General features: G+C 46.6%; 1 protein-coding gene across 3 annotated transcripts in view; it reads right to left on the bottom strand.

Moving 5' to 3' along the window:
* The window catches only part of ZFHX3 (zinc finger homeobox 3), a 235,069-nt gene that overhangs the window by 81,646 nt on the left and 138,104 nt on the right, over positions 1-15,319 (bottom strand). For all 3 annotated transcript variants that reach the window (XR_006211964.1, XR_006211965.1, XM_007090363.3), the window contains exon 4: positions 13,927-14,158. Coding sequence is in view for 1 of the 3 variants with exons in the window: in XM_007090363.3 (XP_007090425.2) it covers positions 13,927-14,158 (232 nt within the window). In the remaining 2 variants the exon portion in view is untranslated. The remainder of the gene's footprint in view (positions 1-13,926; positions 14,159-15,319) is intronic.

The following is a 15,319-nucleotide window of genomic DNA, read 5'->3' as shown; positions in this document are numbered from 1 at the left end:
GCTTAAGTCAGGTTTAACGAGATGACAATGCTTTAATCCCGATGCTTAAAGAAATGGCTGAAGTGTGCAAGTCAAGTTTCCGGCCTTCGTGAGAACAGAACGGTGAATGCAATTTCACCATTCTCAGGGGGTGCCCCGGCCTGACTGGTCTTGGCACCAGGATACCCAGCACTCATGCCTCTGCAGAGTTTCGTAGCCATGGAGGACAGGGTAGACTGCGCTGACTCTGGGGTGCCTCCAGCCCACATCCAGGGGATGCCAGACAAATGAATTCACTTTGAAACAAGCTTACTTTACTGCCCCAAAGGGAAAATGGGCCAAAAGTCCTGTTAAACTGGGGTCCTACCTACTCATTTATGGGACAGTGTTCCTGTTCAAACACTAAAGACGAGGGATATTTCATAAAGCGCATGTGGCACAACCTCAGAGGTTTTGGCCTAAAGTGAGTCTTCAGATTATCTGGGTTCAAATATTTCAAATATTTCACGGCTTTGATAAGGGGTTCGAAGAGTCTAACAGAAGAAAATTCTATCGTTCTCTAAAAATTTAGATTTCTGGCTTGGGGATCCAGTCCACTTGGGAACCAAGTGGGGTGAGATAACAGTGGCCGCGTGCTCTCTTTCTGTTTCATGAAAGCCATGAGCTGCCCATGGTAAGGGAGCACTAGAGGTGGAGGGGAGCTCATGAGATGCCAGCCACATGTCAGAGTTGTCACAGCACGCCCTGGTCAGCCCGTTGTCCCCTGACTTCCAACCACTTCCTCCCCACGTGATGCCACCCATTAGAGAGTTTTATTAACCAAATGCTTGAGGGTTTCTGTCTATTTATGTCACCTCCTCTTCTCTCCCTTCTGTCCTAGCAGGGCACGTTGGGAAAAAAAAAGTTATGATAAACTTTAATAAAAACAAAATTAAAATGATTAAACCTTTCATATCCTTTAGAGATAATCTCTCTTGTGCCAGCTGGTCAAATCTGGAAGAAAGCAAATGCAATCCAATCCATCCCCTACCCCAACCAAAGGAAACAAACAGAAAAGGCTGCCTGTGGCCAGATTTTTAAAATAAATTAAATTTGTCCTCACACACGGCAGCCAGGTGTGGCTGAAAAATTCTTTCCGAATATCCGTGATATATACCAACATCCTTCCCCACCCCCAGAGGTCTTTCAACATGAGCCTGACAATCCTGAGGGTAGAGAGACCCTGAGGGGGTTGGAGTGGCCCTAAAACGATTAAGGAAAAAGACTATTTCCCAATTAGCTATGTAAAACCTGTCTTACAAAAGGGACTAAAAGCCCTGTGTTTGTACACCATCTACGGGAAACACACACACACACACACACACACACACACACACACACACACACACCAGTCCACATTCCTGATTAAAATAAAGCCCAGAGAAAACAGTACACCATAGTGCAAATCTCCCTGCTCTGATGTGTTGGAAGAAAGTCTTCAGATCCGCCTGAGATCTGGGCACATGTCCGTGGAGAATAAAATGGTTGCAGAATTAGATCAGGCCTGTCTGTCAAAGGCTGGCTAGACACGCAAGTCAGAGCTGGGTCACCGGCCCTTCCAGAATGGGATAATGACCTCTGGACACGCAGCACTGGGGACACCGAGGATCAAAGGTGTTAGGGCACTGAGCTCTTTTTGGGTTACAGTGGTAGGCAATGCAATGAAATTCCTGTCCTAGAGATACACATCGCAATCTTATACAACAAATCCTGTGGAATGTGAACGCCCATCAGAAGAAGGTGCAGGACAGGAGGAGACGAAAGACTCGGGTGCTCTGCCTTGTTCATCCTAACACATACCCTGACCAGAGACAGTTTCTCATTCCTGCGTGTGGTGTTTACATTGTAGTAGAGACAACGCATCCTCAAGTCAAAAGGACAAGTCTTTCCTGTGCTTCACACTTAGGCAATGAGTCACCAGGAAAGGATTTTGTTTTTGGAAAAAAAGCTGCTGACCCCTGGGCTAAAGCAGAGGACTCCACAGTGCTGTGTGGTAGGCAGAAGCCTCGAAGCAAGCAGTTCAGGGGTCAGTGGCGCCCCCCGATAACTACAGTCACCCCTCTCCTCCCTGCCTGGAGGGACAACTCTACTTGGGGGTGATGGAGAGGGAGACACCCTACATCTGGACTATGGTGGACATGCAAATTTCCACAACAACCTGATTAGTGTAAGTCATACTGTCCCCTCCGCTGCTCACACCTTGCCAATGACTTCCCATCTTGAGGGGAGGAAAATTCAAATCCCCCCACACTGCCAAGGCCCCCAGGGGACTGGGCTGCTTGAACCACACCTCCCAGCCCTCTGCCTCCTCCCCAGCCCTCTGCCCACCCTCAGCCCAGGGGCTTTGCACTTGCTGGACCTCTGCCAGAACTGCTCACATTCGCTGTCCTCTGCTCAGCTCCAATGTCGCCTCCCCAGAGAGACTTTTTCCGGGGCATCTTATATAAAACAACTCCACCAACTCACCCCACCCTGCCTTGCTCTATTTATTTGTATAGAACCTTGCACACCTGACATTCTGTATTTGTTTATTTGGTGTCTGACCACCACAACCCCCCACCCCCACCCCGCAACTAGAGGGAGAAGTCCAGAATCCGTGTTCTCCTCCTGCTGGCAGATTCCCCAGAGCCTAGAGTGGTGCCTGGCCATGCTAAGGACATGTCCATCTTTGCAGGACTAAAGAGCTCCACCTCTGGACTCAAATCAGTCACATCTTCACCAGCCAGCCAACGTTCTTTTCAAAGCAAGAAAGGTCAAACATGGTCTTTCCTCTATGGATGCTTTATCTTTACCTCTTCAGTTCCAAAGTCGTTAGCACCTGCCCAGCCTCTTTGTACTTCCCTATCCCACCCTTTTTCAAGAATCATGGCCCCATTTTTATTTTGTTCTGATTTTTACTGCCAATATAGTCTTTGTTGTTGCTCTGTTAATAATTCCAGACCTACCAACCCCAATTCCAGCTAATGTATACTACAAAATTCCAGCTATGACCATAAAAACGTCCAGGGTGGACACAAGTTTGCATGGCTGATGGCCAGACCACATCCTCATCTCAGCAGTGCCTCGCAAGGTTCCTGTACTGATGACAGGCTAGAACCCGTTCAAATAAAGACCCCTGGCCCAGGTGACTGGGTCAAAGCTGCCCTTTCCACTCTCTGGGGTTTCTCACTGCTTTGGGGACTGACTCAGAAAAGAGAAGCACAGAAGACCGTGAGTGTTAGCAAAGCCATGCAAACCACTGCCAAGTCTCAGAGAAGACCAAGGCTTGCACTCTGATGTCACAAATAACTGCTGCCCCTTTTCTCACCTCAGTCTCATGGGTTTCTCCACTTCTATACTGAGAATTAAGCAATGAACCACATTCCTTTCTAGGTATGAAAAGCCCTGTCCTGGGGCCAAAGAGCTACTTATCCCCTGGATGAGCCAGTCAACCCACAGCAAGGAAGGCAGGCACAGTGGGAAGAGTATTGCCCTGAGCCTCTGCTCCAACTCCCAGCTTTGCTGCTGTCTAGAGCTACAGTGTCCATGAGAACTTTCATCAGGGAAGGAAATATCTACTATCTGCAGGATCCAATATGGCGGCCACAAGTCACATGTGGCACTAAGCACAAATAGTCCAGAACACTGCAAACCTAGAGACGTGAGACATCTACACTTGGCTGTGAACTGGTGACCGGTCTCTGCTTTATGCTCCTGCAGTCAAGGAAGGCCCATCTGGAAGGTGGCTTTGAGGCCTGCATCCCAGGCTCACATTCAGAAAGATCAGGGTTGGGACTGAGGATGTGCCAGCCCTAGAGACACATGGGGATAGGCCCTCAGCGGAAGTTATTAAGGGTGAAAACGTCTGCCCTGGGACCTTTAGATAATGTCACGCATGGAGCATTCAATACGGAGTAAGGCAAAATCAAAGAATAAAAGTTCCTTCAGGTACTTCCAGCAACCCAAATCCTTTGGATGGAAGCCCAACCAATTTACACCACACAGAATTCTCTACCGTAACAGGATGTGGAATATGGTAAGGCTCTGGATCTGGGGGCATTTACCCCAACCAGAGAAACAAAACAAAACAAAAGCAAAAAACAAAAACAAAAACAAAAACAAAAAACCAGGGCTACCCAACACTATCCACAAATCCGGTGAGTTCTGCTTGTCCATGAAAGTACCAGTGGGCAACAGTAAGGAGTCAGTATGGCTATAAATCCCTCTCACACAAACCTTCTACACCTTCTACACAACTGGCCTGCTGGAGCGCCCAACAAGGGCAAGTTCTATTGATGCTGAGAGTGTCACGTTTCACAGGCACGAAAATGTCCCTACACAGGGCTGGCTGGTTGTTCCCTGGGGTTTCCCAGGAGGAGGTGTGAGTGGAGGCTGTGTCAGGACTGGTGAGAAAAAAATCACGGAGAGATGAGCTCAGTGGGCATGGTGTTCTGACCCGACTCTGTCCTGACGAGTTGCCTCCAGCACCTCTGCCTTCCTCTGGAGTCCCCTTCCAAGGAGCTGGCCCTGTTTCACCTGCCAGGGGCCTCAACAAGGACGGAGGATGGAAGCTGTGGAGGGTCTCCCCAACATCGGGTCACCTCTGCGTCCACCTCCACATCCCACCCTTCCCTCCACACCCAAAAGGACCATGTCAAAGAAGGAACATGAAACAGACTTCAAATGTCCTCAGAAAGCCCATGTTACAGACTGAATTGTGTTCCCCCAAAATTCATACATGGAAGCCCTAACCCCCAGTTCCTCAGGTGTGTCTGTGTTTGGAGACAGGGCCCTTGAAACACTGATCATATAAAAGGAGGCTCTTTGAGTAAAAGGAGCCCTAAACCAATCTGACTGGTGTCCTTTTAAATCCAGACAGACAGATAGCAGGGAGGTGCACACAGAGGACAGGCCACATGAGGACAGGAGGCAGCCATCTATAAGCCAAGGAGAGAGGCCTCAGGAGAAACCAAACCTGCCGATGACTTGATCTTGGGACTTTCAGCCTCCAGAACTGGGGGAAACACATTTCTCTTGGGTAAGCCAACCAGTCTATGATATTTTGTCATGGCAGCCCTAAGCCAAGTAAGGCAGTCCAGAAAGAAAAACTCTGTCCTGAGCTCAGGACTTTAAACCAATGGAAACAGTGGAAGAAAAGAACACAGATTCTTTTTTTGACTTCATGAGAAGACGACAGTTTGGGATCAAGTTTTAAGTTAAAACAACAGGTCTGTTCCAAGAAAAATCACACACTGTCCAATTTTTAATATTCTAATTAGAGCAAAGGTCAAGGATCTTTTAAAAGCAATCAATAGCTCCTTTTGTTAACATATACACCCAAGGTCTCAAGATAGTCTTGAGATATGAACTATAAAAAGCCCTTTAACATGCACTCTGCAAGATGCATCTTTAGAAAGTCCGATCAAACTCCCTCAACACTGCTAATAGGCTTACATGCTTATTTGAAGCATACCTCTCACACTGAGAAAAACCAAGAAAAGGAAGCAAAGAGAGAGAGAAAGAGCAATAAAGACTATACCCCATCCAGAATTGGCAGAAAGCAGGTGGTGGGTGGGTACCATATTCTTTAAAATGGAAGCCAAAGAACTTCATAAAAAGTGCAGCCCAAACCCAGCCTGGGCCTGCCATAATTCTAAGGAATCCCAGTGAGGACCTCAACACTTTGTCAACTATTCTATAAATATAAGTTATGTAAAAAGAACTTTCTCAACTGTTCTATAAATCTATACTGTCCAATGAGGTAGCCATGAGCCACATGTCATACCAAGCACTTGAAATTTGGCTAGTATGACAGAGACACTGAATATTTTTAAAAGTTTATTTAGTGTGTGTGTGTGTGTGTGTGTGTATGTGTGTGTATGTGTGTGAGGGGGGGGGAGAGGGAGAGAGAGAGAGAATGTGCACATGTACAAGCGAAGGAGGGGCAGAGAGAAGGAGAGGCAGAATCCCAAGCAGGCTTCACATCATCAATGCAGAACCTGATGCAGGACTCGAACCCACGAATGATGAGATCATGACCTGAGCTGAGATCCAGTTGGCTGCCTAACCCGCTGAACCACCCAGGTGCCCCAAGAAACTGAATTTAAAATTTTTATGTAACTTTAATTAATTTAAACTTAAATAGCCACATATGGCCATGACTACCATACTAGATGGGCAGGCATGGATCTGGAGACATTCACTTTGCTCTCAAGGGATCTAGAAACCCAATGACCACGGAACTAAGGACAGTGCTTATACTGATCTGGAAAGACACAACACTTTTCATTTCTAGTCAATGTGTAAAAAAAAAAATCATATGAAACTATAATTCTCATAATTGGGTCACAGTTTGAAGGGGGTTCCTTAACATCTGTAAGTCTGAGAAGCCTTTGAGCTATTTCTGTAAGCAAAGAGATGCATGTTCTATTTTCCTCCCTGGCCCCCAACCAAGGTCAGGAACAAGTTTAATATAGAATGTAAGTAGCCCAAGATATGGATCCTTTTGCACATTTCTAAAGGCAAAGCAAACACAAGCCATTACTTCTCTTGAAAACTACATTTGAGCAATACAAGAGGTACTAAGTGCCGAGGCTGGGGTGAGGGACACATACCAGGGCCACTGTGTCCTGCTACAGTGGTCATCACCAGGCCCCTCCCTTCCAGTGAAATCCCCAAACCCCAACCGACCCAGCAAGAACACCCACTCACTGGCTAACAATCCTTGTTCACCTGAAGGTCAAGTTTCAAACTTTCAAGTTCCTTAGATACCCCTTTTCAAAGGTAACTTGGCATAAGGGTTTCGCTAAAATAACACTTGGTGTGATATGATATTCTAAGTTTCCCCCGGGGGGTTCCTGTGTTTCTGGGCTCTCTAGCATGCTCATATCCCTCAATAGGGCACCATCCAATACTGACTCAACACACACACACACACACACACACACACACACACACACACACCCCTCCTAATTCCAGTAACCACCAGCAGGTCCCTGTTTTTTTTTTCCTTTTTGCAGTGCTCCTTGTTACCACCCTCCCTAGAAGAGAGTGGCCATGGTATTGCTGCCTCCCAGAGTGGGCAGCACTAGGTGGCCATGAGGACACACACTACTACCTACCCCAGAGGACAGTATGGAAGACAACCTAGAGCCCCCAACCAAGAACAAGGCTAAGTGGCCCACAATGTGTAGCCACACGTAGAGCCCATTGTACAGGGCAACGTATGCTCCAGATTTATATAGTAAAATAAAACAAACAGACAAATCCCTGGTAGCTTTGATCAGCTCATAAAATAAATCAACTAGTGAATGGCAGATCTAGAATATGAAAGGGCGAATGAATAAGCATCACTGCAACTCAGGCTACTGCAGCCAGGTTTTGGATAATATCTGAAAGGTCCATGTCTGGATGTGGATGTGAGCCTCTCCTGCAAAAGACAGAGAGGAAAGAGATTACATGCGAGGTTGGAGACTCTGGACCCACTGCCCAAGCCACTGGTGTCATGACATCTCACCCTCTTCGGAGAGACCCTTCCAGACCAGAACATGGGACGGCAATAAAACCACATTTAGACGTGTCCACCTTCCAAAAGACCAGATCATTAGCATATTTTGCAGAGAGCAAGCAGGAAAGTTTAATTGCCCTTAATTACCCAGTTCGAGAAGGCTCCTAGATAATGGCTCTCAGATTTCTTGCCTGGCATCGACATAATTTCCCTGACTCTGGCTTCATTATATTCCTAACTTAGAAGCGACGGCCTCTCCAAGATGCCTTTCCATAACAGACGCTGAAATTCAAGGGAAGGCTGGACCATCCCCACAAAGGTTTCTTGTATGAAGAGTCAGATCCTCGGCGTCCACACTGGGCTGATGCATGTGCGGGATGTGGGAGGAGGGAAGGGGAGGGCACACTAGCATATACTTACAGGAAGGACTAAGACAAGGAATATGTAATCAGAAGCCATCACAATTACAAATGTAAATGAACAGGCAATTGGCGCTGACCTTTGTAGATTGTTAGAGGACTAATTAAGGCAAATCAGAAAATCTGTTCCAACAGAAAAACAAGACGGTGTATATACCCTAAGAACTACTCCTGTCCTCGCCATGTAGATGCAAAATGCAAGAGAATCAGACGGTAATCAAACTATGTATGCTTTACAGTGACAAACAGAAAAGTGTTTCTACGACAAAAGACAACCAAGATTTACTCTTTGGTATGTTCTTAGCAATTGTGTTAGTATCTGTGTGTATACGTGCCATCAATATCTGAGTCCTGCCATGTGCCTGACACTCTCTTAGATTCCACGTTAAGTAGATCCCACCCATGAAACAGCCAGAGACACCAATTACAAACTTTGCTGAGAATGGTTATTTTAAAAGCTTTAAGAAAAATACTTTTACAAAATAGAATCAAATTAATCAAACTAACAGAACCAAATCATGTTATTCTATAAACTCCATTTTTCCTTTAACGGTATTATGCCCTCTTTCACGCTGACACATAATGATCTCTCTTTATCCGTGCGTTGTGAAGCATCTTTCCAAAAAGCACACTGAGGTTTATAATCCTATTGTCCAAACAGTCCTTATCAGAGAATATATTTAACACACAGTCATATTTTTCCGCTCCTCTGTAATACATAAAATTTCACTCACTCCAATCTGTTGTGATTTCTTTTACATGTAATGTCTTTAGTTGGAAATATTTTTATCCCTATACCTTTTCCCAAGTCCCAACAACAAGACATACCATAAAAAGGCGAAAAAAAAAAAAAAAAAAGAACACAGCTGTTTGGTTTTACAAAAACAATGTTTTGGAATTACAGAACTGGCCTTAACATATTTCAGTGCTATGAGAAAAATTACTCTAAAATTGCATATAATTTAGCTACTTATAGAAAAAAGAGATGTACTTCATAGTTAGAAGGCAGCCTCATACCAATTTTGAAAAATAAAAACAGGACAAAATGAGAAAGTTTTGAAAAGAGAACATTTTCTTACTCTTTTAAGCTGCAGAAGTTAAAAGCAAAAACTCCCTGAAACATGGTATGAAAAAATGATCCATCAAGAGAAGCCAGTGAGTGTTTCAGAATAGGTTGTCACCAAATCCACATTATCACTTGGCAAGCCTCTGCCTCCCGACCCCAGGAATTCACGACCTCGAGTGCCAAAGACGTGTCAGTGAAGGGGGATGCCAGCTTCCGCTCCAAACAAAATATTCTCTTAAACTCCAAAGAGCTGTGCCCTCTGTAAACTGAGTCATCATCTGGTTGCCTCGAATGCCTGGGCTGGCATATCCACCAGGGTATCCACATCAAGAGAGGAGAGGAAATGTCAGAGGCGTCTCCCGACTCATAAAAAGTCTTGAACATAGTCGGCGTGCAATCGAGAACCGTTAAATTACATCTGTGCAAAGTCTGGAGCTCTAGGACTATGTGCAAGAGAAAATAGTTAAGGCAAGGGTAAGACAGAAAAAAGGAAGAAGAGGAGGAGGAGGAGAGGCAGGCAGACAGGAGGAACACAAAGGGCCTCTTGTCTTCTAGAAGCCCAGGGCAATGATATAGTGAAATTAACTACAGCTTCACCCGGGAGCCAGAAATGCCTTTTTAATAAGCAAACGGGGAAGTGGTCCTTCACATGACCCACCTATGAGAGCTTTCAATCTTCCATGAGCTTCCAGTCAACTAAGGGGAAGTAAACAGCCAGTGCCAATAACGAAGAGCTAGAACTCAGTGTGTCAGCGCTTAACAACGGGCCTTCTCTACCTCTACCTCTACCTGGTTGTGGGCACGAAATGAAAAGACCAAATCCCAAGAAAGTCCAGAGAACACTTGGTCTTGCAGAAAATGCACTCAAGCCCATTACCAAAAAACTGGGCAGGAAGGCAGAGGGGAAACTTCACCTGTTTAAATTACTTCCTTTTCTCTGAGCTGTATATTTCCAAGCCATTTTTTAAATGGCAAGTCCCATTGTGTGTGTGTGTGTGTGTGTGTGTGTGTGTGTGTGTGTGTGTGAGAGTGTGAGTGTGTGCGCACGTGCATGTGTGTGCCTGCCTGCCTGTCTAGTGTGGGGGTGACGTGGCAAGCATAAGCACACAACTATCACACTAGGTTAAAGACAATATGATACAGGGCCTGGCTTGCCCACGAGCATAAGGGTAAAGCCTCGCACAAGCAGGACCACGCAGGGGGCAGTGGTGTACTATCAGCACACCTCCAGCAGCTGACACTTAGCCCTTTGGTGCAGGGCAGGGCCTAGGTGTTTTATGTTCGGCCACGAGGCCTCTCAAGGGCTTATGCGATCAGTGACAGGTGTGAATCCTGGCCGCTACCACAAAGTTCTGAAGGGCGGAGGAGAGCTTCACCGTGTGTCCTTCTCCATACTTACAAATTCATGTGGGTTGGAAGGCTACATGGCGAACTTGACTGACTGGAAAACATACTGGCTTTAAGTTAACCAGGAAAATCTGAAGAGATTTTTTTTTGTCAACCACAGGGAAGAAACTATTCTAGAGTTCTCTCCATCAGCCGCAGCAAGGGGAGTCTGGATACCTGTGGAAAGAAGGTGTTGGGGGACTGGGGTTGGAGGTCCTGAGTTCAGAGAAGGAAGTTATTTCTTTTGGACAACTTTCCGGTGTGTGGACAGCAGAGGCAGAAAGGAAAGAAGAAAGAACACCATCATTTAACTAGCTGTTGACAGAAGGCCAGAGTAGAAAACTCCAGACAGCACACCATTTACACGCAGTTTATAGTTAGAACAAGCAGGGGTCCCCAAAAGGTGCTCGAAGACCTCCCCGTGGCTTCCTTATGCTACACGAATGACGGTTCCAGCTGAACACTAATGTCCTGACCCCTACTTGAGAGAAGAGAAGATTGGGAATATTTGATAAAGTCTCTGTTGATAAATTTGAAGTTGATGACTTTGAGTGTCTTAAATTCACCTTTTCTTGAAAATATTCTCTCAAGAAGTTAGGAGCCAATCCCTATGGGGAAGGAGGACATATTTTAAAAGGAGTTGTCTTAAAGGGGTTTCTAAAATGGCACCAAGTTACTTTTACTGTCAACGTGAACATTACCTAAGAATTTGCCCTTTTGTCTTTAGTGAAGAGTATGGGCTCAGCCCGAATGTGTGAGGGAGGAGGGCGCAGGGTGGAGAGGGAGAGGGTAGAGAGCAAAAAACATGACTCCAGGCCAAAGACAATACAAAAGGATTTTGAAATACAGAAAGGAAGTCTATCATCTAGACTAAAGTTGCTCATACACTTCAGGGGGAAAAATAACTCTTAATACGCATTAAATGAGAGAAACCCAGAAGGCAATGGTGTAAGAAAGCAATTCCAGAGCGGACTGCATAAATAGAAGTATTACATTATAAAACAGGGAACTGTTTGTTCCAGTCCATAGACCCCGGGTGAAATGGCAGCTGTACACTATTTAGTTTGGGGCACCTCATTAATAAAAAGGGAATTCTGAGGAGAGTGAAAGAAAGAATTGAAGGGCGAAAGGGACCAGCTTTTAACAGAAGATTAAAACAATGACGTATGCAGAGCTGGGGGAGAAAAAAAAAACAACCCTGAAATAAATAGGTCTGCATTTATGGGTGGGACAGGAGAATCCTGTAAAATGGCTCCACAGCAAAATAATGCCAAGTGGCAGGATCAAACAGAGGCCAAAAGGCGGAAAACGGGGACCCCCACGGGCAGATGGCTCAACAGGCTGTGTTCGGGCACAGATGAGTCTGGGGTATCGGCCTCGCCCCTCATTCCTGAGCGCATAAAGGTGGAGGGACAGGGTCGGGCACCAAGAGGAAGCCCCCGAGATCACGGTATTTGAACTTGAACCAGAAGAGACATCTGAAAAACAAAGGGGAAAGAACAGTCTTGCAGTGACCCAGAGGTGACAAGTTATGCTGGCACCCAAGAAATGACCCTGGTTCCTGAAGAAAGAAACTGGCCTCTCCATTTTGAGAATGAAACCTCAGCTACTCCAGCAGGGAGGGCGCATGCTCCCCCTTTCGTATAGCAGCTCACTCCATTTACGTAAAGAGACCAAAAAAGCAGCGAGGGGGTAGGGACAGGGGCAGGGAGCAGAGAGGTCTGGAGGGGCTCAGGAGGGACATCTCCAGGAAGAAACGAAGCTGACGGAACAACTGATCTGGCAGGGCCTTCAGAGACCAGGAAATGTCTACTCTGGCAGAAGGCTAGCCATGAATTAATCATAGATACCTAGCAAACCAGGGAAAATAAAAAGTTGTACAAGAAGGTAAATGAAATTATAAAACTCTACATGGCTCAGCTGTGATTAATATTTATAGAGTTAGAATAATGAAAACACTGAATATTAATATAACCCCAAATTATTATTTAATCATCATGGAAGATGAGGGGAGAGAAGACTGGGTATACAGCGGGGGCTGGGGAGTGTGATGTAGGGGGTCCAGGGGTGGTGTGCAGGGGAGTATACGGAGTCTGAGGTGTCCACGTGTGAGTTTGTGGATGGGTGTGTGTCAGTAGGAGTGTGTGGTTTGTAGAATGGAATGCTCGTGAAAGTCTCACCGTTTAGAGTAGAAAGCCAATAGATAATGTCTAAAACATAAAAAAAAAAAAGAAATCAAAGCACATTAAGAAAGATGGAAATATGTAACAAAACAAACAACTAAAAGTTGAAAGCCATGGCTCTGGGCAAGGGGATGGGGGACGGGGAGGGTCATGCCATTTTTCTTAAGGTTTACATAACTTATTGCCTTTAAGAACTATAAAAATGTGAAATTAGATAAAATTAAGATTAAAAACTCCACAGAAATCAAGCTTTAAAGGACTGGGAGCCAAGGAACGGGGCCTAACTCCCAGATGACGCCAGAAGGTGGGGCAGGCCGAGGACCACGAGCCAGGGGCCAGGCTGGGAAGGATGGCCAAGAGAAACACCAGGACAGGACAGAAACACAACCTGGAAGCTCAAGGAAGGGAGCTTCGGCGTGGGGCCATGCAATACTTTCAGAGACCACAGAAAGAATAGAAGAAGGCCCAGCAGGTAGCTACAGGGTTGGGTAAATCCAAGGTCAATGGTGACCTCTCAAGGGTGGTTTGCTGATGCAGCGAGACAGGCTATGGTAAGCTGAGGCACCGGCTGGAGATGACAGATACAGGCTATTCTTTCAAGAACCTTGAAGATTCTATTGCAGAGAGATAAGCAGGACACAGGATTGTGGGAGAGCTCTTGTTCTGTTGTTTTTAAAGAGGCCCTGATGCCCTGTGATTCCACAGTGAGAGAAAGGGAGTGGAAGGGCTGAAAACACAGAAGGAGGATTCTACCAGTGAGGTCCTGGTGGGAAAGAGAACCACAAAGAAGTGGAAGGGAGTGACGGAAAAAAGGGGACTGTGGTGGGAGCCAGGAGCTGGCGAGGTTCCGCTGGAGGCCCCGACCCTGTGGAGAAGCAGGCAGCACCAGGCCATGACTCGCAGAGGCACCCTCAAACCCAACAGGAAAATGTTTAGAACAAGCGCGGGCTGTTCTGATCCTCTCTGAAGTTCATTCTCACACACTGGACTTGAGGCCACAAACTCTTATCCCTACCAGCGAGCAGGCCATAATTTAGCACTTGCTTTATGTCCATCTGGACCAATAAAGTGAATCCAGAGTAAGCACCGGAGGAATCTGGGGATAGGAGACACAACATCTCCAGTTGTCCTGCTCATTGGGCAGTGGCCTGTGACACCTGAAGAAAGTGAGGCGAAGTTCCTTCAGTTAAAAAAAAGAAAAAGAAAGAAAGGCAAGAAGGCACACAATGTTCCTACCAGAATACGATGGCCACCTGTGCGGTCGGTGATGGGACACGAGGACGAGCAGCAGCAAACCAAAGCCCTCGGGAGGTCCACACCGGGCCCCCACCAGAAACCACTCACCAACGGGCCCGTGAGACCACTCACCCGGATCGGTGGAGGGGCACCTGCGGATGGTGAAGATCTGCCCCAGGTCCTCGTCCTCCTCGGGAAGGCCCTTCTGCAGCCGCTGCAGCTTGCGCAGGCTCTCGCTGCGCTGGTGCTTCATGGAACGCACGTGCTGGATGAGGTTCAGCTTGGCCTTGGTGGAGTAGTTGCACAGGACGCAGTGGTAATAGCAACTTTCGCCCTCCACTCCGCTCTCGTGCTGCTGCAGGTGCTGCGAGGGGCAGAGGAGAGGGACACGTCGTGGGTAAGCCACTGGAAGCCACCACCGCCACGAGCCCACCCGTTCCTGGCCACAGCCCAGGGCGGAGATTCCTGGGAGGGGCTGTTCTGTCTTCCCCAACGTACCTTCTTCTCCAGCAGTGCTTCGAGGGCCAGCAGCCAGCAGACTCCCCTCCCCAACTCCCCCGAACGTCCCTTCCCCGGCGGCTTTCCACGCGGCTGCTGATGCTGACAGTGCCGACCCTCCCCAGGTGACCTGGGTCTTCCTGGCACAATAATCCAAGGTTCTTCCTCAGACGCTCCAGAATGCCCCACTTTATTTAGATCAGGGTTTGCAAACAATGGCCTGTGGGCCCACTCCAACCTGCTGCCTAATTTTGTAAATAAAGTTTTAACAGAACACAGCCACATCCACGGATCTGCATATTAACGATGGCTGCTTTCCAAGCACCAGAGTTGAGTAGTTGCAACAGAGACAGCATGGGCCTCAAAGCCTCAAATATTACTACCTGGCTCTTTACAGAAAAAGTTAGCCAACCTCTGCTTTAGGTGATAGCCTATATGGTCACACTCCCTGCATAGAACCCTAGGTCAGTAACGCAGAGCCAAAGCTGTTGTCTGGCTTTTCCGCAAGAATGACAGGTCAAGTTTTTATATTTAGAACCACAGTCTATTAGGAGAACCTAAAATTAGGTTTTCCTTCGGATTAAAAACAAAAAAAAAAAAAACACAGAAAAATAAATTTCTCCAGACTGGTTGCCTGTCAACATCTGAAGGTCACTTGGCTTAGTGCATCAGATGGTCAAAATTACACTCTTGATTGTATTTGTGTGTTCTGATTCTAGAACAAGGAAGCCCAAAACGTGGCAGAAAGCAGACACACACAGGATTAAAGTGAGAGGTGCAAGAACAGGAGAGGTCATGGGAACAGTTAGCAGACCCCAGACTTCTGTGTACTGTAAAAGACGCGAAGATTATCCAAGGACAAAACTCACAAACTCTGTGTGCCTCTTTGAGAAAACGGTGAAAGGTATGGGCCCTTCTCACTAACAGCTGAGGAAGTAACAAGCTCCTGGTATAGAGAGGATAATCTCCTTCATTTCAAATGATCCCATTTTAGGAGAAGAGGGAATTTTTCTACTGGCTGCCCTTT

Source organism: Panthera tigris, chromosome E2, assembly GCF_018350195.1.
Source record: "Panthera tigris isolate Pti1 chromosome E2, P.tigris_Pti1_mat1.1, whole genome shotgun sequence".
Classification (NCBI taxonomy): domain Eukaryota; kingdom Metazoa; phylum Chordata; class Mammalia; order Carnivora; family Felidae; genus Panthera; species Panthera tigris.
This window is presented reverse-complemented; position numbering and strand designations above follow the sequence as displayed.